This window comes from Thalassophryne amazonica, chromosome 21 (genome assembly GCF_902500255.1).
Source record: "Thalassophryne amazonica chromosome 21, fThaAma1.1, whole genome shotgun sequence".
NCBI classification, from domain to species: domain Eukaryota; kingdom Metazoa; phylum Chordata; class Actinopteri; order Batrachoidiformes; family Batrachoididae; genus Thalassophryne; species Thalassophryne amazonica.
In genome coordinates, this window is record NC_047123.1 from 7,455,462 (window position 1) to 7,479,010 (window position 23,549).

A 23,549-nucleotide genomic window follows, 5' to 3' on the forward strand; every position below is an offset into this window, starting at 1 on the left:
ACACTGCATTTAATCTATTATTAGACTCAAATGGCTTTGCTCAAAATGTAAATGAGTCCACCCACCACTTTAATCATATCTTAGATCTTGTTCTGACTTATGGTATGGAAATTGAAGACTTAACAGTATTCTCTGAAAACCCCCTTCTGTCTGATCATTTCTTAATAACATTTACATTTACTCTGATGGACTACCCATCAGTGGGGAATAAGTTTCATTACACTAGAAGTCTTTTAGAAAGCGCTGTAACTAGGTTTAAGGATATGATTCCTTCTTTATGTTCTCTAATGCCATATACCAACACAGTGCAGAGTAGCTACCTAAACTCTGTAAGTGAGATAGAGTATCTCGTCAATAGTTTTACATCCTCATTGAAGACAACTTGGATGCTGTAGCTCCTCTGAAAAAGAGAGCTTTAAATCAGAAGTGCCTGACTCCGTGGTATAACTCACAAACTCGCAGCTTAAAGCAGATAACCCGTAAGTTGGAGAGGAAATGGCGTCTCACTAATTTAGAAGATCTTCACTTAGCCTGGAAAAAGAGTCTGTTGCTCTATAAAAAAGCCCTACGTAAAGCTAGGACATCTTACTACTCATCACTAATTGAAGAAAATAAGAACAACCCCAGGTTTCTTTCCAGCACTGTAGCCAGGCTGACAAAGAGTCAGAGCTCTATTGAGCCGAGTATTCCTTTAACTTTAACTAGTAATGACTTCATGACTTTCTTTGCTAATAAAATTTTAACTATTAGAGAAAAAATTACTCATAACCATCCCAAAGACGTATCGTTATCTTTGGCTGCTTTCAGTGATGCCGGTATTTGGTTAGACCCTTCGCTCCAATTGTTCTGTCTGAGTTATTTTCATTAGTTACTTCCTCCAAACCATCAACATGTCTATTAGACCCCATTCCTACCAGGCTGCTCAAGGAAGCCCTACCATTAATTAATGCTTTGATCTTAAATATGATCAATCTATCTTTATTAGTTGGCTATGTACTACAGGCTTTTAAGGTGGCAGTAATTAAACCATTACTTAAAAAGCCATCACTTGACCCAGCTATCTTAGCTAATTATAGGCCAATCTCTAACCTTCCTTTTCTCTCAAAAATTCTTGAAAGGGTAGTTGTAAAACAGCTAACTGATCATTTGCAGAGGAATGGTCTATTTGAAGAGTTTCAGTCAGGTTTTAGAATTCATCATAGTACAGAAACAGCATTAGTGAAGGTTACAAAGGATCTTCTTATGGCCTCAGACAGTGGACTCATCTCTGTGCTTGTTCTGTTAGACCTCAGTGCTGCTTTTGATACTGTTGACCATAAAATTTTATTACAGAGATTAGAGCATGCCATAGGTATTAAAGGCACTGCGCTGCGGTGGTTTGAATCATATTTATCTAATAGATTACAATTTGTTCATGTAAATGGGGAATCTTCTTCACAGACTAAGGTTAATTATGGAATTCCACAAGGTTCTGGGCAAGGACCAATTTTATTCACTTTATACATGTTTCCCTTAGGCAGTATTATTAGACGGCATTGCTTAAATTTTCATTGTTACGCAGATGATACCCAGCTTTATCTATCCATGAAGCCAGAGGACACACACCAATTAGCTAAACTGCAGGATTGTCTTACAGACATAAAGACATGGATGACCTCTAATTTCCTGCTTTTAAACTCAGATAAAACTGAAGTTATTGTACTTGGCCCCACAAATCTTAGAAACATGGTGTCTAACCAGATCCTTACTCTGGATGGCATTACCCTGACCTCTAGTAATACTGTGAGAAATCTTGGAGTCATTTTTGATCAGGATATGTTCTTCAATGCGCATATTAAACAAATATGTAGGACTGTTTTTTTTGCATTTAAGCAATATCTCTAAAATTAGAAAGGTCTTGTCTCAGAGTGATGCTGAAAAACTAATTCATGCATTTATTTCCTCTAGGCTGGACTATTGTAATTCATTATTATCAAGTTGTCCTAAAAGTTCCCTGAAAAGCCTTCAGTTAATTCAAAATGCTGCAGCTAGAGTGCTGGCAGGGACTAGAAGGAGAGAGCATATCTCACCCATATTGGCCTCTCTTCATTGGCTTCCTGTTAATTCTAGAATAGACTTTAAAATTCTTCTTCTTACTTATAAGGTTTTGAATAATCAGGTCCATCTTATCTTAGGGACCTCGTAGTACCATATCACCCCAATAGAGCGCTTTGCTCTCAGACTGCAGGCTTACTTGTAGTTCCTAGGGTTTGTAAGAGTAGAATGGGAGGCAGAGCCTTCAGCTTTCAATCAATCAATCAATTTTATTTATATAGCGCCAAATCACAACAAACAGTTGCCCCAAGGCGCTTTATATTGTAAGGCAAGGCCATACAATAATTACGTAAAAACCCCAACGATCAAAACGACCCCCTGTGAGCAAGCACTTGGCGACAGTGGGAAGGAAAAACTCCCTTCCAACAGGAAGAAACCTCCAGCAGAACCAGGCTCAGGGAGGGGCAGTCTTCCGCTGGGACTGATTGGGGCTGAGGGAGAGAACCAGGAAAAAGACATGCTGTGGAGGGGAGCAGAGATCAATCACTAATTATTAAAAGCAGAGTGGTGCATACAGAGCAAAAAGAGAAAGAAACACTCAGTGCATCATGGGAACCCCCCAGCAGTCTAAGTCTATAGCAGGCATAAACTAAGGGATGGTTCAGGGTCACCTGATCCAGCCCTAACTATAAGCTTTAGCAAAAAGGAAAGTTTTAAGCATAATCTTAAAAGTAGAGAGGGTGTCTGTCTCCCTGATCTGAATTGCGAGCTGGTTCCACAGGAGAGGAGCCTGAAAGCTGAAGGCTCTGCCTCCCACTCCACTCCCACAAACCCTAGGAACTACAAGTAAGCCTGCAGTCTGAGAGCGAAGCGCTCTATTGGGGTGATATGGTACTACGAGGTCCCTAAGACAAGATGGGACCTGATTATTCAAAACCTTATAAGTAAGAAGAAGAATTTAAATTCTATTCTAGAATTAACAGGAAGCCAATAAGAGAGGCCAATATGGGTGAGATATGCTCTCTCCTTCTAGTCCCCGTTAGTACTCTAGCTGCAGCATTTTGAATTAACTGAAGGCTTTTCGGGAACTTTTAGGACACCTGATAATAATGAATTACAATAGTCCAGCCTAGAGGAAATAAATGCATGAATTAGTTTTTCAGCATCAATCTGAGACAAGACCTTTCTAATTTTAGAGATATTGCGTAAATGCAAAAAAGCAGTCCTACATATTTGTTTAATATGCGCCTTGAATGACATATCCTGATCAAAAATGACTCCAAGATTTCTCACAGTATTACTAGAGGTCAGGGTAATGCCATCCAGAGTAAGGATCTGGTTAGACACCATGTTTCTAAGATTTGTGGGGCCAAGTACAATAACTTCAGTTTTATCTGAGTTTAAAAGGCTCCTCTCCTGTGGAACCAGCTCCCAATTCAGATCAGGGAGACAGACAAAGTTTTAAGATTAGGCTTAAAACTTTCCTTTTTGCTAATGCTTATAGTTAGGGCTGGATCAGGTGACCCTGAACCATCCCTTAGTTATGCTGCTATAGACTTAGACTGCTGGGGGGTTCCCATGATGCACTGAGTGTTCTTTCTCTTTTTGCTCTGTATGCACCACTCTGGCATTTAATCATTAGTGATTGATCTCTGCTCCCCTCCACAGCATGTCTTTTTCCTGGTTCTCTCCCTCAGCCCCAACCAGTCCCAGCAGAAGACTGCCCCTCGCTGAGCTGGTTCTGCTGGAGGTTTCTTCCTGTTAAAAGGGAGTTTTTCCTTCCCACTGTCGCCAAGTGCTTGCTCACAGGGGGTCGTTTTGATCGTTGGGGTTTTTCTGTAATTATTGTATGGCCTTGCCTTACAATATAAAGTGCCTTGGGGCAACTGTTTGTTGTGATTTGGTGCTATATAAATAAAATTGATTGATTGATTGATTGATATAGAGATCAGTGGTGGGGACACATAAGGATGCAGGACTGTTTACAGTTAAAAAATTCTTTAAAAACAGTCGCCGTTCCCTCCACCTCAGCCCCAGCGCCCCGGGGAGAGTTAAATAAGAACAATCCACCGGTAAGAGTTCCACGAGTGGGCTGCACTCACCAGCATTCATCCACATCTCCGTTACGCAGAAGAAGTCCATAATAAATCCCTTAAGATAAACGTTTTGTTTGCCAGCGATCTGGCATTAACCAGGCCAATTCTGATCAGAGCTGGAGCTTGTGGCCCAGCAAATTGCTGAACACGGAGCGGCCTCCTCAGGTTGTAGAGATTTATCCCAGAGCCACGGGGAGATGGACAGCTGTCAATGGGATCAAGGAAGCGTCGGGGCGCTGTGAGGGGATACCGTGATCCTTGTGCAAAACAGGAGTCATACGAGGAACATGCCAGAAAGATCCTTAACTTTACCACACTCAAAAAAATAACTTGCTCAGGGAACATAAAAAAATTATGTAAAGTATTTCCACCCAAGTAAAATGTGTTAACATAGCCACAAACAATTTTGATGACTAACCTAAGTGTAAATGTGTTTGCTCAACATGATGAATTTGCGTTCCTGTTACTTAATTTCCATGGTTCAGACCAACTAGATTTGAAAAGGTAAATGTAGACCTAAATGTAATTTTTTTGGGGTCAACATGATGAATTTGTGTTACTGTTACTCAATTACCATGATTTAGGCCAGCTAGATTTGTATGGTAAATGTAACAAAAATAAAAAGTAAGTCCTTCAGCTGCACTCAGGATCACCACAGGAAATCCAAGGTGGATTCTGCATGTAAATTGGCACAGGTTGTACACCAGATGCCCTTCCTGATGCAACTCCACGTTACATGGGAGAATGTGGCAGGGGGTGGGTTTGAACCAAGAGCCTTTGTACAGAAAACCAAGTGCACTAACCACTTGGCCACTCACCCCCTGCCCTGTAAGGCTTACAACTACTTTTAAAATAGTACAGTTACATGTCAACTTAACTTTGCTGGGTTGGATCAACAAAATTTATGCAGATCCACCTTGGATTTGCTGTGGTGACCCCGAGTGCAAACAAACGAGCAGCCAAAAGGACTTATTGTTTTTTGTTTGTTTGTTTGTTTTTTTATCTTTTATCTTTACAAATCTAGTTGGCCTTACCCATGGTAATTAAGTAACAGTAACATAAATTCATCATGTTGACCCAACAAATTTACATTTAGGTCACTCAGCAAAATTGTTTCTTGCTACGTTAACACATTATACTTGGGTGGAAATACTTTCCATAATTTTACTATGTTCACTGAGCAAGTTAGATTTTAAGCTGTTGCATGTTATATTACGACATGATTTGAATGTGTTCACCCATAAAACGTGATTCTATATCGTAGAAGCTACATGTTAGACTTTCGTTCATGTAACATAAAAAACAACAACACCCATGTTGGTTATTTTGAGTGCATCCTGCCGCTGTGTTTACCGCGGTGACGATGCTTCCACCAGGAAGGCAGTGCTGAGGCCCGGAGAGGGTGAGTCAGAATCTCAGACAACAGCGAAGGTAAAGTTTTTTGTCCATTATGATTAAAAATACTAAAGTTTCTGACATTATGTCGCAAGTCCAAGATGGACTGGTGATCATACATCAGCAGAAACTCGATCTGAGAGGTGTAACAGACAGCGTGCCGCACACACTTGCGCCATCTTTCTTAATTTTTCAGGTTTCTATTTATTGTTCGAGTAAAAGAAGCCCCCCCCCTCCCCCCGCCATGACCAATAAAAGTGTGCGGTTGAGTCGTTCTGAATAAACATGCCAGAAAAGGCTAAAGAGAATTACTGCCTCTGTCAAGTTATTCCCAGAGTTCAAAACTGGTGAAGCTGAAAAGCTCAACACAGTGTGTTCGTCTCGCTCACTGTCAGCTTACACAACACAAACAGAGTTACACCTGCTACAAAGGCAGAACCAAACTTTAAATTACTATTTTTGATAAATGATCTGCAGCACATAGTACAATGGGCAAATGGCAGGAGAGGTGAGGAATCGATGCGATGACAGCCAATGCAAAAGACATGTATCAATATTATGGGCATTGGCTTCTTCAATTGGATTTTTAGATTCTGAACACATTTGTCTTCTGCAATATATGAATCACTGACATCTCTTATATAGCAGAGGAGAGAAAGCAAGTAACAAAATACATAAAACCCTGCTACAGGACATACATATAACATCATTCTTTGAATTTACGCATGCATAGATATTTATTATGCCATATTTTCCAGAGGACAAAAACATTTTTTTACTAGTTTGGGAGATCCAGCGATTTATAATCTGGTGTGACTTATATACAGAAAAATAATGTTTGTTAATAATAAAAATTGTAGTTAGTAGTAGTAGTAATAATAATGATTTGGATATCCAATAAATTACAATAATGCACAAAGATCCCAAACTGAAAAAAAAAATCTTTTTATTGTAGTGTTTCCAATACTGTGGCTACCAATCTACATTTATCTGTTGATTTCTTTTGTCAAAATTGCATCAAATATCTTTCAGTATTTTGGCCCGTGCATGAATACTTGTGCAGCTGGCTTATTTTTTCGAATTTAAAAATTCTTGTCTGAAGTAACAACATACACTGTGGTGTGCACATGTGCTACACTGAGCTCCTGTCCATTGTTAAACTCACCCCAAGGAAAATGCTGTCTTAAAAAGTGAGTCTACATACAGAATAAAGGTACAACTAACCCTACGGTCACATGAGGTACATATGTCAGAGATAAGTCGGATAAGGCCAAGGGGATGTTTGGGGTTCACTTGACTGTTGCACGTACAAGCATATAGTTTCTTTGCACTCTCTATGTTTTCTGGGTGTGCACAGCATGTTACTTGTTTACATCATACAAGTTGGGGCTGTAGCGTTCATAAGTGTTGTGTTCAAAACCCCTGAAAAGCTCACTTACACAGGAATGGCTGCGTATGTTGCATGCGGGGGCGGGGAGGGGGAAGCTTTGGCCCACCTCTTCTTCTTCTGTGGTTTTGAAGCTTCACTGCCTGCAAAGTTCAGCAGAGTCCAGCGAGATGAATAAAATCGAGCAATGGAGCTATGTACTTATAAAAATGTATGTACTGATTTTTCGCTGGACTAGTGCAGCGTATCGTAGAATTGTGGAGGCTTGGTGGACAGTAGCGCAGTGTTACGTAGACTTGCATACAGTAGCGGAGTGTTGCACAGATTTGCGTGGAGCACTGCATGCTGAATGTTCGCGAAATTTTTTTTTACGTGTTTAATTTTTCGTGTCCATTTCACAGACCCACGTAGGGCACGTATTGCCACGTAGGGCACATATTGCACGTATTGCCATGTAGGGCAGCATAAGCTTGGCGTAGTCAGTACGCCGCATTACGCAACTCTACGTTGGTCTGGTGCAAAAGACTGAGCTTAATAAGTGGATTTACAGATGAGACGGGCGGGTGGTTTTGTCACTCTGCTGGACCTTTCTGCCACTAAGTGTGATACCCTTATCATTTATTTTATTTTATTATGTTATTATAGCTGACAAAATAACACATTCATTTACATTTATTAACCCTCTGGGGTCCGAGGGCATTTTCTGGACAGTTCACTTGCCTGGCATAAATGTTTTATTATTGTTAGCAGCTCTCCCTGCATCCCAACAATCAAGTTTGATGTCTCTTTTTTTTCAGGACAACCTGTGCTTTCAGAATATATATGTTTTGTTGTGTTTTATAAGTGTAATAAAGGTTTACAATCATAAATAGGCAACGAAAAAATAAAGCGAAAAAAAATAAACGAGGTCTTGTGTGAAAGACTGTACAACAAAAACGTTCAAACAATAAACACAAGTGCACATTTTGAACAATATATACAAAATGGTCTATGCATTTTGTTGTCCATTAATATGGTAAACAGTGTTACAGTGTAACAGAGTTATCCAGTAACATTCACATTCAAACTAGTGGAGCAATCCTGATAGTTACACACTCTTTGTTTGAGCACGTGAGATTGTCATCAGAGGCTCTTCATGTGCTCCTGCTTTCAGTGACTGCTGTGCGTAATGGCGCAGGGCGCACTGAGTATGTACTAATACACTCAACAAAAATATAAACGCAACACTTTTGGTTTTGCTCCCATTTTGTATGAGACGAACTCAAAGATCTAAACTTTTTCCACATACACAATATCACCATTTCCCTCAAATATTGTTCACAAACCAGTCTAAATCTGTGATAGTGAGCACTTCTCCTTTGCTGAGATAATCCATCCCACCTCACAGGTGTGCCATATCAAGATGCTGATTAGACACCATGATTAGTGCACAGGTGTGCCTTAGACTGCCCACAATAAAAGGTCACTCTGAAAGGTGCAGTTTTATCACATAGCACAATGCCACAGATGTCGCAAGATTTGAGGGAGCATGCAATTGGCATGCTGACAGCAGGAATGTCAACCAGAGCTGTTGCTCATGTATTGAATGTTCATTTCTCTACCATAAGCCATCTCCAAAGGCATTTCAGAGAATTTGGCAGTACATCCAACCAGCCTCACAACCACAAACCACATGTAACCACACCAGCCCAGGACCTCCACATCCAGCATGTTCACCTCCAAGATCGTCTGAGACCAGCCACTCGGACAGCTGCTGAAACAATCGGTTTGCATAACCAAAGAATTTCTGCACAAACTGTCAGAAACATCTCAGGGAAGCTCATCTGCATGCTCGTCGTCCTCATCAGGGTCTCGACCTGACTCCAGTTCGTCGTCGTAACCGACTTGAGTGGGCAAATGCTCACATTCGCTGGGATTTGGCACGTTGGAGAGGTGTTCTCTTCACGGATGAATCCCGGTTCACACTGTTCAGGGCAGATGGCAGACAGCGTGTGTGGTGTCATGTGGGTGAGCGGTTTTCTGATGTCAATGTTGTGGATCGAGTGGCCCATGGTGGCGGTGGGGTTATGGTATGGGCAGGCGTCTGTTATGGACGAAGAACACAGGTGCATTTTATTGATGGCATTTTGAATGCACAGAGATACCGTGATGAGATCCTGAAGCCCATTGTTGTGCCATCCAAGAACATCACCTCATGTTGCAGCAGGATAATGCACGGCCCCATGTTGCAAGGATCTGTACACAATTCTTGGAAGCTGAAAATGTCCCAGTTCTTGCATGGCCGGCATACTCACCGGACATGTCACCCCATTGAGCATGTTTGGGATGCTCTGGACCGGCGTATATGACAGCGTGTACCAGTTCCTGCCAATATCCAGCAACTTCGCACAGCCATTGAAGAGGAGTGGACCAACATTCCACAGGCCACAATTGACAACCTGATCAACTCTATGCGAAGGAGATGTGTTGCACTGCATGAGGCAAATGGTGGTCACACCAGATACTGACTGGTATCCCCCCCAATAAAACAAAACTGCACCTTTCAGAGTGGCCTTTTATTGTGGGCAGTCTAAGGCACACCTGTGCACTAATCATGGTGTCTAATCAGCATCTTGATATGGCACACCTATGAGGTGGGATGGATTATCTCAGCAAAGGAGAAGTGCTCACTATCACAGATTTAGACTGGTTTGTGAGCAATATTTGAGGGAAATGGTGATATTGTGTATGTGGACAAAGTTTTAGATCTTTGAGTTCATCTCATACAAAATGGGAGCAAAACCAAAAGTGTTGCGTTTATAGTATGTACTCATTGGAGCACCCAGGGGGCTATTCAAACGGGCCAACTAATAACATATCACTCCTGAAAATGATCTTTGGCTTTTCACGTGAGGTAAATCTGCCCTACGATTGGATTTTGGAAAACCATGTGACGGTGAACCAATTCCGACTGGACACTCACATTGCACACGTCATCACACAGCTTCTATGAGAAGTACAAAGATGGCCGATGGCTGGCTCGAACGTCCGCAGAGTTAACTTTTCAGCAAAAAAAGTATGTTTCTATCTCATATCATTAAAAAGTTATTTATAATTTAGTAAAGCTTGGTCTTAGCCATCGCATACGATGGCATCTGCCCCAGAGGGTTAAGTACACCATCTATAGCGCGTTAATTTAAAAAAAAATCATGATTAATGATTCTTTCAACATTATGACACATCTCAGACATGAAAATATGTTGACATTTAGTCACATTTTCTAAAAAACAAACAAACAAAGAAACATTAAACGCATCATGATGAGGCCTTGTTTTCCCAGTATTTTCTTTGGGATTTCAGAAAATGAAGCAGTTGTCTAATTTGGAGTTGAAAACCTGTGTAGTGGTACTTGTTTCCTCTCAGAAAATTGGGTCAATCCATAAAGAACTGTATCAGTAAGAAGACTTGATAATGGAATCAATATCAGTAAAATCTTATGGAGTCCCTTCCCTACCCAGACCTAAGAGGATCAGTATAGTTATTTGTGACACCAGTTAATTACTTGACTTGAATGTAATCTCACGTATTCAGGAAATTATTTTCAGTTTTTTGCGAGAGTCAGCGCCCTCAACAGCACAGTTTGTGTGTAACAAAGTCTACGTCACATTCTAATCCAAATTCCATTTTTTCCGCAAATCGGATTGTTTAACCCTCTGGGGTCCAAGGGCATTTTTTGGACAGTTCACTCGCCTGGCATAAATGTTTTATTATTGCTGTTAACAGCTCTCCCTGCATAACACAATCAAGTTTTATGTCTCTTTTTTTCAGGACAACCTGTGCTTTCAGAATATACGAGGTCTGTCCATAAAGTATAGGTCCTTTTTATTTTTTTCAAAAACTATATGGATTTCATTCATATGTTTTTACGTCAGACATGCTTGAACCCTCGTGCGCATGCGTGAGTTTTTCCACGCCTGTCGGTGACGTCATTCGCCTGTGAGCACTCCTTGTGGGAGGAGTCGTCCAGCCCCTCGTCGGAATTCCTTTGTCTGAGAATTTGCTGAGAGACTGGCGCTTTGTTTGATCAAAAATTTTTCTAAACCTGTGAGACATATCGAAGTGGACATGGTTCGAAAAATTAAGCTGGTTTTCAGTGAAAATTTTAACGGCTGATGAGAGATTTTGAGGTGACACTGTCGCTTTAAGGACTTCCCACGGTGCGAGACGTCGCGCTGCGCTCTCAGGCGGCATCATCAGCCTGTTTCAAGCTGAAAACCTCCACATTTCAGGCTCTATTGATCCAGGACGTCGTGAGAGAACAGAGACGTTTCAGAAGAAGTCGGTTTCAGCATTTTATATTCCACTGTTAAAGGAGATTTTTTTAATGAAAGACGTGCGGACGGGTCCGTGCGTCGGGACGCAGCCGGCGCGGAGCGGCGGCACAGGAAAAACACCTCCGTGTTGATAACCATTTGTAAAATCCAGGCGGCTTTTGATGGCTTTCAGTGGAGTGAGTATATGAGAAATTGTTTAACAGCTGGACATGTTCCAACTTGTCCTTAAGGCTTCCAACAGAGGTGTTTTTCCTGTGGCGGAGCATCGCGGCGGCTGCAAGCCGACGCGCGGACCCGTCCGCACGTCTTTCATTAAAAAAATCTCCTTTAACAGTGGAATATCCGGATAAAATGCTGAAACCGACTTCTTCTGAAACTTCTCTGTTCTCTCACGACGTCCTGGATCAATAGAGCCTGAAATGTGGAGGTTTTCAGCTTGAAACAGGCTGATGACGCCGCCTGAGAGCGCTGTGCGACGTCTCGCACTGTGGGAAGTCCTTAAAGCGACAGTGTCACCTCAAAATCTCTCATCAGCCGTTAAAATTTTCACTGAAAACCAGCTTAATTTTTCGAACCATGTCCACTTTGATGTGTCTCACAGGTTTAGAAAAAATTTTGATCAAACAAAGCGCCAGTCTCTCAGCAACTTCTCAGACAAAGGAATTCCGACGAGGGGCTGGACGACTCCTCCCACAAGGAGTGCTCACAGGCGAATGACGTCACCGACAGGCGTGGAAAAACTCACGCATGCGCACAAGGGTTCAAGCATGTCTGACGTAAAAACATATGAATGAAATCCATATAGTTTTTGAAAAAAATAAAAAGGACCTATACTTTATGGACAGACCTCGTATATGTTTTTGTTGTGTTTCATAAGTGTAATAAAGGTTTTCAATCAAAAATAGGCAAGAAAAAAATAAAGTGAAAAATAATTTTCCACACATTTGTTCAAAACACACAGCAAACTATAATAAACAACTGTTTTGACACTTTATAAAGGTAATTTGAGGTCTTGTGTGAAAGACTGTACAACAAAAAGGTTCAAACAATAAACACAAAAACACATTTTGAACAATATATACAAAATGGTCTATGTGTTTTGTTGTCCATTGATATGGTAAACAGTGCTTTAAGCAGAGAAAGCAACAGAGTTATCCAGTAACATTCACATGCAAACAAGTGGAGCAATCCTGATAGTTACACACTCTTTGTTTGAGCACGTGAGATTGTCATCAGAGGCTCTCCGTCTGCTCCTGCTTTCACTGATTGCTGTGCGTAATGGCACAGGGTGCACTGAGTAGGTACTAATAGTATGTACTCATTGGAGCACACAGGGGGCTATTCAAATGGGCCAACTAGTAACATATCACTCCTGAAAACGATCTTTGACTTGTCACGTGAGGTAAATCTGCCCTACGATTGGATTTTGAAAAACCATGTGATGGTGAACCAATTCCGATTGGACACTCACATTGTGCACGTCATCACACAGCTTCTTTGAGGAGTACAAAGATGGCCGATGGCTGGCTCGAAAGTCCACGGAGTTAACTTTTCAGCACAAAAAAAAAAGTAAGTTTCTATCTCATATCATTAAAAAGTTACTTATAATTTAGTAAAGCTTGGTCTTAGCCGTACAATGGCGTTGGCCCCAGAGGGTTAATTGTGTGAGATTTCAGACCATATAATATCAGCAAAATATTCAACCGTTTCACATTTGGATGTATTACTCCGTGCCCTGACTGGTGTTCTGATAAGATGTCATTCCTGTCGACAGGCAGGTCCTCTGCGCAACTGCGTATGAGCACGCATGCGCTATACTGTTGGGACGCGGAACTGTACATGTGTATGTATAGTTATGCGTGCAAATTGTGCGTCTCGACACTTATGTGACGAGACGCACAATTTGACAGAACACTGGGCTCGCGCACTGCTACACAGATGTCATAATGGTGCTGTTAGCTGAGAGCGAGAGAAAGATGTGTATTGACACCGCCGCCAAAATGGGTGAATTTAAGATACCATACGAAAGTACTGATGTGGATTACAGAGTTATCATTTCACATTTGATGGATTTGATGGATTTTCACATTTACTGGATTACTTTGTGCCCTGACTGCTGTTGGAGTGACGCTGCCTCACGGTAAGCCTCGCCGACCGAATTACCTACCGAAGTCAAATCTAGTCAAGTCAAATCTACCTACGGGTACAAAGAAAGTCACCTGAACCTGAACCTAACCTGAAAAATGACGATGTTACTGGATTAGAATGGGAATAACCCCCTTGTGTCTGATGATTTGCGGACGTTCATGCTGTTATACGGTCACAAATATTTATTTTAAAGCTCAATTTGCAGCCGTATAACCAGCATGGACGTCTGCAAATCATCAGACACAACAGGGTTATTCCCTAATTGCCACATGCAATCAATTGCACATTTAGTCTTAATAAATTACTGCCAAAAATATCTCCACCCCAACACGCAAAGGTTGGGATTGTCCATGCAATTTGGCAAATTAGGCCCTAAATCTGTGGTGTCTCAATCCACCCAGTTGTAAATAGGGTCAATCCTTGGCTGGGTAAGTAAGCTGTGTCAGACTGACGTCCCATACTGAAGGAGGCATAGACTCTCATTTGCTTCACGCTACGGAATTGAGAGATGAGCTCAGGCAACATCTCAAGGCCTTTATAGGACTCACTTATACTTCTGTGTATGGGCCTATAGTGTGAGTTGTACTATGGGCTTTGCACTTGCACAGAAACACACACACACATTTCATTTCTAAATCTCACAACAATCCAGATATATGTTTTTGCACTGAATCAGGATAGAAAATGGACTATTTTGTGCATAATTAATTCACAAATAGCTCCACCTACTCAGAGTTAACTTGAATGAGCTTTTGCCACAATTTTAGGTGAAAAACAATTGTCATAACATCTCATAAAAAACAGTCTGTAGAAAGATGAACTACATTATTCTGAGAGAGAGAGAGAGAGAGAGAGAGAGAGAGAGAGAGAGAGAGAGAGAGAGAGAGAGAAAATGTATTTTATTTTTCATATGTGCCTCTGCATACATTTGTGCTCATTTGTTCTGTGTACATTTGAAGCTGGTCAAAAGAGGATCAAACCAAGAGAGAGACGTGACGGGAATACCAAAACATAGTAAATGTCTGTATGTTTTTGTGTGAAACTGACCAAATCCTGAATCAGATAAATGGAAAGATTCTGCAAAAATACCACACATAAACGCATATTAAAATGCATTTTCTTGAAAGCACATCAGATGCTGCGTGTGCAACTGTAACTGCAGTATTTCACAAAATCTCTATACATTGTATGTGTTCCATTGCACATAAATGTACACTGAAATTGGGTGTAAGCTGTATTTAAAAACTAAATAGTTGAATTTAATTGGTGCTGTTTGGAGGTACTCTTTCATAAAAGTATAAGAGTGTATAAGATTGTATAAGAGTGTATATTAATTTCAAAAGAATATACACTTATGTCAGCTGATATCAGCGGTGGGCACAGTAGATAATTATTGAAGCTAATGTTTTTGCTAGCGGATTAGCTTTTCAGAAAAATTTCAAAACCATCATCGGACCATTATCTTCTGATAAATTTAGTTCCGATAACATTTTATTTATTTTTTTGCTGGTAAAGTGAGCAAAATTTAACAGTCAAAAATGTTGGTAAACCCTAAAATCAAACATTTTAGTCCGTCTGTTGTGTGTTTATTTATGGCAGACTGGATGTTGCTTGCTGATGAAATCATCATTAAGCACAAAACGTGATTGGCCGGTCGATGCAGGAAGCATTGTGGGTAGTGTAGTTCACGTTTGGACATTACAGTGTTGCCCCTTGGAAAATCTGCTGCAAAACCCGTCACACATCATGCAAAAAGAATTATTTAAATATGTAAAGGACACTGGATTACTTCATTGCATCTAAACAAATGACTGAGGCTGCCAGGAGTTAAAGTTTTGCAAAATCTCAGTGATCATCAGCCCGGTAGGTAGCGGTAAATGCACCTTAAGCTGGTGCCATACACCACTGGATCCAAAAGAAGAAGAAGAAGAAGAAGAAGAAGACGATGCCCGCTTGACACAAAAACAAAAACGGAATAATTTTAACATTCGATAAGATTAGATTAGATAAGTAGATAATCCAAATTTTGCCAACTATTTGAAAAAAAAGTCCAGATTTTCTCAATTTTGAAACTGGGATAAAAATTAGGGTCAAAAATTGGTGATCGGAGACCACCCAAATGTGAATACACCCCAAGTATCATGGGTGATGCTGATATTAATAGGGAGGGGTGTTATTTCAAAAAATTTGGAAATCTATAAATGTTTGCATGGAATATGGAAATACACATGAAATAAACCATAGAAGGATAAATTTTGTGTCATTTGGTTCCAAAAACCCATATGGACGGAGCCAGTGAAGATATCGGCTTCAAAAATCGCCAAAAATATCGATGAAAATGTCATATCTTGAGAACTGCTGCACCTACAGACTTGAAATTTGGCTCCAAATGTTGCTTGACCCAAGTTTATATTCAACTTCTATAGTAACAATAAGCCTAGCTGGTGTTTTTTAAGACTGACAAAAAAACTAATTTCAGTACATATGTTACGATCAATTGTAACAAACCACATGTATGTAGTTTTTATTTCAGGAACATCAGTTGAGTATAATCAACACATGTAAACAATGACATGGCCACAATGAACTAATTATAAGCAACAGAGTGGTTTTCTACATCAACAGCACATATACGACAAAGGCGTTACTTGAAATTTTCAAACGCTCCGTCCATATGGGTTTTTGGAACCAAATGACCCAAAACCTATCCTGTTATGGTTTACTCCATGTATATTTCCATATTCCATGCAAACATTTATAGATTTCCAAATTTTTTGAAATAACACCCATTCCCAAATATTAAAGGGTTGATTAAAAAATTACAGTTTCCAAAAGTAATGGAAAAGAAACAGCTTGACTTGTGCGCAGATTTCCAATGGGACATGACAGTGACATAAACTCAGTCCTTCTCTCCTTCTGCCCTTCAATCCCTCCATTCTTTCACCCTTCGAACCCATGTGGCCACAGTTCTTCAGACTGAGACAAACATCGATCGGTCTGAATTCCAGCCTCGGTGTATTGACAATGACTCTTGTCTCTTTGGGCATCAACACACCCACATACACAACTCAGCGCTTCAGGACACTTCCTCCCCCACATCCCCGAAGGCCAACTAAAAACTAAAACTGCAGTAATAGTCTGACTTTTGGCATACTTTTACAAAAACTATTGTACAATTTAGTTATTGTGAAATATTTAGTTATAAATGCAAATGAATGGGATTGCTTCCCACCTGGACATTTCTATGTGGAGTTTGCATGTGTATATATATAGTACATCAGCTACCTCCTGTACATAGATGACATCAAGCTGCATGCCATTGACTGATCCACCTCAATAGAATCGACAGTGAAGTATTTGCAAGAAATATGCAAGAATATCTAGAATATGCAAGAAAATCTAGAATATGCAAGAAAATCTAGACATGCCTGGCTCTTGGGTCTGCATAGTTCAAATGACAAAGAGGTTTACTGACAGAAGTAAGTAGAATGACATCACTAATGTCCTGAAAGGCAATACAACAGTGAGTTTTATACTGAAAACAGCTCATGCAAATTTTATTCATTTCCTTCAAGATTTCCCTTGTTTTTGTTAAAAGGTCCTCTGACTTAATGTTAAAAAAAAATAAATCATTTTTTCAAATGCAAATATTTTTGGAAACAGTTCAGTTAATACACGAGGTAACTTCAGATCTTTAATCAAAGCATTGCTATTACGAGGTCTACAAAAGACTTGTTCTTTCAAAGAGATCAATACTTACCCACTATGGCATAATAAAAAGGGAAGCTTGCCGGGTCAGTGGAGAACTGGGGGAGTGCATAAGGACCACCAGGGAGGGAGTTCCACAACAAACGGTTTCTGGACACATGGGACTCTACGCGGTCCTGAATGATCTACAGAGGAAAGACAGAAAAGAGAAAAGATGTCAGAGCAGCAAGAAAAACAATGTTACCAAATGGATTTTGACATTGAAAGAAGGAAGCAAAAGGTGTAAAAAAAACTGAGGCAGAATGAAAAGATGTGATTATTCATTAACTTTTTTTTTCGTGATAATGGTTGCAGGTCTGACAGTCTATCTTTCTTTTACCAGGATTACACACAAAACGATGAAATCAAAAACATAATCATTAGAGTGCCACTCAAAAATAAAATTTCAATATTTGTTCAATGTGAAAAGAAAAAAGCAGACAAAATTTGGATGTATAATAATAATAATAATAATAATAATAATACTGTTAGCTCAACAGCATCAAAGTTTTGTCAGTTTTGGAAAAAAATTGTATATGATAAAAAACAGTTATTTAACATAAATGTAAGAATATTGTAGAAATACTTCAAATGAAGACTAGCAGCTGCTAGGAGTTACTTCAGAACTTAATAAGTGCTTTTTGAAGAAAAACCTATTAACACAAAAAAATGACAAAATGTCACAATACACTCAATCACTTCAATCAATTTTATTTATATAGCGCCAAATCACAACAAACAGTTGCCCCAAGGTGCTTTATATTGTAAGGCAAGGCCATACAATAATTATGGAAAAACCCCAATGGTCAAAACGACCCCCTGTGAGAAAGCACTTGGCGACAGTGGGAAGGAAAAACTCCCTTTTAACAGGAAGAACCTCCAGCAGAATCAGGCTCAGGGAGGGGCAGTCTTCTGCTGGGACTGGTTGGGGCTGAGTGAGAGAACCAGGAAAAAGACATGCTGTGGAGGGGAGCATAACTAAGGGATGGTTCAGGGTCACCTGATCCAGCCCTAACTATAAGCTTTAGCAAAAAGGAAAGTTTTAAGCCTAATCTTAAAAGTAGAGAGGGTGTCTGTCTCCCTGATCTGAATTGGGAGCTGGTTCCACAGGAGAGGAGCCTGAAAGCTGAAGACTCTACCTCCCATTCTACTCTTACAAACCCTAGGAACTACAAGTAAGCCTGCAGTCTAAGAGCGAAGCGCTCTATTGGGGTGATATGGTACTATGAGGTCCCTAAGATGGGACCTGATTATTCAAACCTTATAAGTAAGAAGAAGAATTTTAAATTCTATTCTAGAATTAACAGGAAGCCAATGAAGACAGGCCAATATGGGTGAGATATGCTCTCTCCTTGTAGTCCCCGTTAGTACTCTAGCTGCAGCATTTTGAATTAACTGAAGGCTTTTCAGGGAACTTTTAGGACAACCTGATAATAATAAATTACAATAGTCCAGCCTAGAGGAAATAAATGCATGAATTAGTTTTTCAGCATCACTCTGACACAAGACCTTTCTAATTTTAGAGATATTGCGCAAATGCAAAAAAGCAAGTCCTACATATTTGTTTAATATGCGCTTTGAATGACATATCCTGATCAAAATGACTCCAAGATTTCTCACAGTATTACTAGAGGTCAGGGTAATGCCATCCAGAGTAAGGATCTGGTTAGACACCATGTTTCTAAGATTTGTGGGGCCAAGTACAATAACTTCAGTTTTATCTGAGTTTAAAAGCAGGAAATTAGAGGTCATCCATGTCTTTATGTCTGTAAGACAATCCTGCAGTTTAGCTAATTGGTGTGTGTCCTCTGGCTTCATGGATAGATAAAGCTGGGTATCATCTGCGTAACAATGAAAATTTAAGCAATGCCGTCTAATAATACTGCCTAAGGGAAGCATGTATAAAGTGAATAAAATTGGTCCTAGCACAGAACCTTGTGGAACTCCATAATTAACCTTAGTCTGTGAAGAAGATTCCCCATTTACATGAACAAATTGTAATCTATTAGATAATATGATTCAAACCACCGCAGCGCAGTGCCTTTAATACCTATGGCATGCTCTAATCTCTGTAATAAAATTTTATGGTCAACAGTATCAAAAGCAGCACTGAGGTCTAACAGAACAAGCACAGAGATGAGTCCACTGTCTGAGGCCATAAGAAGATCATTTGTAACCTTCACTAATGCTGTTTCTGTACTATGATGATTCTAAACCTGACTGAAACTCTTCAAATAGACCATTCCTCTGCAGATGATCAGTTAGCTGTTTTACAACTACCCTTTCAAGAATTTTTGAGAGAAAAGGAAGGTTGGAGATTGGCCTATAATTAGCTAAGATAGCTGGGTCAAGTGATGGCTTTTTAAGTAATGGTTTAATTACTGCCACCTTAAAAGCCTGTGGTACATAACCAACTAATAAAGATAGATTGATCATATTTAAGATCGAAGCATTAAATAATGGTAGGGCTTCCTTGAGCAGCCTGGTAGGAATGGGGTCTAATAAACATGTTGATGGTTTGGATGAAGTAACTAATGAAAATAACTCAGACAGAACAATTGGAGAGAAAGAGTCTAACCAAATACCGGCATCACTGAAAGCAGCCAAAGAGAGTGAAGCTTTCAAATGAATTAAAGCTCTGTCTGGGTTTTTGATTAATTAATAAGCTGGAATGGAAGGTTGCTGCTAAGCCTCCGCCTCGGCCCGTGCTACGAGCGTTCTGGCAGTTAGTGTGACTCGGGGGTGTTGACTCATTTAAACTAACATATTCATCCTGCTGTAACCAGGTTTCTGTAAGGCAGAATAAATCAGTATGTTGATCAATTATTATATCATTTACTAACAGGGACTTAGAAGAGAGAGACCTAATGTTTAATAGACCACATTTAACTGTTTTAGTCTGTGGTGCAGTTGAAGGTGCTATATTATTTTTTCTTTTTGAATTTTTATGCTTAAATAGATTTTTGCTGGTTATTGGTGGTCTGGGAGCAGGCACCGTCTCTACGGGGATGGGGTAATGAGGGGATGGCAGGGGGAGAGAAGCTGCTTCCTGGTCCCAACCCTGGATAGTCACGGTTTGGAGGATTTAAGAAAATTGGACAGATTTCTAGAAATGAGAGCTGCTCCATCCAAAGGTTTTCCCCAGAAGCTTTGCCAATTATCTATGAAGCCCAGCTCATTTTTTGGACACCACTCAGACAGCCAGCAATTCAAGGAGAACATGCGGCTAAACATGTCACTCCCGGTCCGATTGGGGAGGGGCCCAGAGAAAACTACAGAGTCCGACACTGTTTTTTGCAAAGTTACACACCGATTTAATGTTAATTTTAGTGACCTCCGATTGGCATAACCGGGTGTCCATTACTGCCGACGTGAATTACAATCTTACCAATTTACGCTTAGCCTTAGCCAGCAGTTTCAAATTTCCTTCAATGTCGCCTGCTCTGGCCCCCGGAAGACAATTGACTATGGTTGCTGGTGTCGCTAACTTCACATTTCTCAAAACAGAGTCGCCAATAACCAGAGTTTGATCCTCGGCGGGTGTATCTTCGAGTGGGGAAAAACGGTTAGAAATGTGAACGGGTTGGCGGTGTACACGGGGCTTCTGTTTAGGGCTACGCTTCTTCCTCACAGTCACCCAGTCGGCCTGCTTTCCCGGCTGCTCGGGATCTGCCAGAGGGAAACTAACGGCGGCTAAGCTACCTTGGTCCGCACCGACTACAGGTTCCTGGCTAGCTGTAGAATTTTCCACGGTGCGGAGCCGAGTCTCCAATTCGCCCAGCCTGGCCTCCAAAGCTATGAATAAGCTACACTTATTACAAGTACCATTACTGCTAAAGGAGGCCGAGGAATAACTAAACATTTCACACCCAGAGCAGAAAAGTGCGGGAGAGACAGGAGAAGCCGCCATGCTAAACCAGCTAAGAGCTAGTAGCTGCGCTAAGCTAGCGGATTCCTAAAAACACACAAATTGAATAATGTGTAAATAATTCAGTGGTGATTCAGCAGAAGGAGTGCTTTAGTTAAGGCACGTGAAGATTACACTGGGAAACAAATCGTTATCTAGGTAACTAGATCAATCTAACTGCACAGATTAAACAGCTAACAGATACAGCAAAACACCGCTGTGCTCCGGAACAGGAAGTGATATAATACAGCAGTGAGAGCCAACCACCATGGCTCTGTCGAGAGAATGACTATTCCACTGTTAAAGGAGATTTTTTTAATGAAAGACGTGCGGACGGGTCCGCGCGTCGGGACGCAGCCGACGCGGCGCGGCGGCACAGGAAAAACACCTCCGTGTTGATAACCATTTGTTAAAATCCAGTTGGCTTTTGATGGCTTTCAGTGGAGTGAGTATATGATAAATTGTTTATCAGCTGGAGATGTTCCAACTTGTCCTCAAGGCTTCCAACAGAGGTGTTTTTCCTGTGACGGAGCGTCGCGGCGGCTGCGAGCCGACGCTGCAATCCGCCCGCACGTCTTTCATTAAAAAAATCTCCTTTAACAGTGGAATATCCGGATAAAATGCTGAAACCGACTTCTTCTGAAACTTCTCTGTTCTCTCACGACGTCCTGGATCAATAGAGCCTGAAATGTGGAGGTTTTAAGCTTGAAACAGGCTGATGACGCCGCCTGAGAGCGCTGCGCGACGTCTCGCACCGTGAAAAGTCCTTAAAGCGACAGTATCACCTCAAAATCTCTCATCAGCTGTTAAAATTTTCACTGAAGACCAGCTTAATTTTTCGAACCGTGTCCACTTCGATGTGTCTCACAGGTTTAGAAAAAATTTTGATCAAACAAAGCGGCAGTCTCTCAGCAACTTCTCAGACAAAGGAATTCCGACGAGGGGCTGGACGACTCCTCCCACAAGGAGTGCTCACAGGCGAATGACGTCACCGACAGGCGTGGAAAAACTCACGCATGCACACGAGGGTTCAAGCATGTCTGACATAAAAACATATGAATGAAATCCATATAGTTTTTGAAAAAATAAAAAGGACCTATACTTTACGGACAGACCTCGTATATATATATATATATATGTTATTTTTTTGAGTTTAAGACCCAGTGTAAAGCTTTACCTATTCAAACATGTTCTGTTACATTTTCGCTGGACTGTATAAAGAAAAATGTTCAATAAAGAGAGTATTAAAAAAGAGAAATAGCTTCATTTGTCTTGTAGCTGTCCAGCTCTCGCAGCAGCTACAGATCATTTTGTGGAGCAGATGATGCACACATGCATGTGAATTGAACCTTGAACCTTTATCACAAATGTGTTGAAATGGCCAAGAGACGAGTGTTCGCATTCAGTCAGTCGGAACTGGGAAAGAAAGATGTATATCGTCAGACTGCGTATGAGCTTTGCCATCATTGAGCTCGATGGAACGGCAAGTGCAAGAGCCCACGGTAATCATCTCTGGGATGATGGGATGAAACTCCGAGCAATCAAAGAGAGATTCTGAGACCAGTGTGTGGAAGTGTAAATGTTTTGGGCTTTGTGCTTTTCTGTTTGTCTCTTTGAAACGATAGCTGTCTACTGATGTGTGGAGAATTGACTTGGCTCTCCCGCCACCTCTTAAAAAACACGCACACACGCACTCCATCTGATGCCAAATGTTCAACTCTCAATATGCAGTTATCAACAACGGCTGATTTCACCCGTTTAGCCCGATGCCGTGCTGGTTTGGAGATTTTCAGCGCATCTGGCAACAGTGTTTGGTTGTTAGGCGGATTCTGTCTCATTTCGTAACCTGCTGCCAGCTGAGACTTTGTGAAGTCACAAAGGTGGGTTTAGATGTTATGAAAACAATAATATTAAGGGCCCTGTAACCCCAACCCAGCTTTTCACTGCCAATAAAACATGTCTCTCACTCATCTCCACAGGTTTCAAGGCTTAAATAACTGTGTTTGTAAAATTCTGATTTTGATTTTATACACCAAATTAACAAGCACTGAGAGTACATTAGAATCTGTTGCTTTCTTTCAGAATGGTATTACAATCTAACTTGTTTGTCATATGTAAGGTATCCAGAGTGATGTCCTCAGCTCATGCATCATGTGATGCCATGCGGCGCCAAAAACGTGGTCGAAAGTCGAGTGCAGTTTTTTTTGCTACTTCTAAAATGTAATAATAAGATAGACCTCATATCAGCGACTTCACATCGTATGTACACTTTGCTTGGGGTCACATTGATGCTCATATCAGTCATCAAAATAAAACAAATCTGATTTAAAAACAAAAACTAAAGTATTAAAAAGAAGTCAAACAAGCGTTGGACTTACTCTAATTCACTTCTAGATTTATCGGGGTCAGATGTGCACAAAATTAAAAAGGTGTTTTTTGGATCATATTTCCTTACCTTTTCACAAATCTAAGCCAAAATTTAAACCTTGAGCTATAAACTCACTTTGGTGAAAATATGTCCA

General features: G+C 40.6%; 1 protein-coding gene across 1 annotated transcript in view; it reads right to left on the reverse strand.

The window, feature by feature from the left end:
• LOC117502538 (exostosin-1) overlaps nucleotides 1-23,549 on the reverse strand; it is an 851,279-nt gene that overhangs the window by 83,558 nt on the left and 744,172 nt on the right. The window contains exon 7 of the mRNA XM_034161580.1: nucleotides 17,134-17,266. Within this exon, the coding sequence (XP_034017471.1) occupies nucleotides 17,134-17,266 (133 nt within the window). The remainder of the gene's footprint in view (nucleotides 1-17,133; nucleotides 17,267-23,549) is intronic.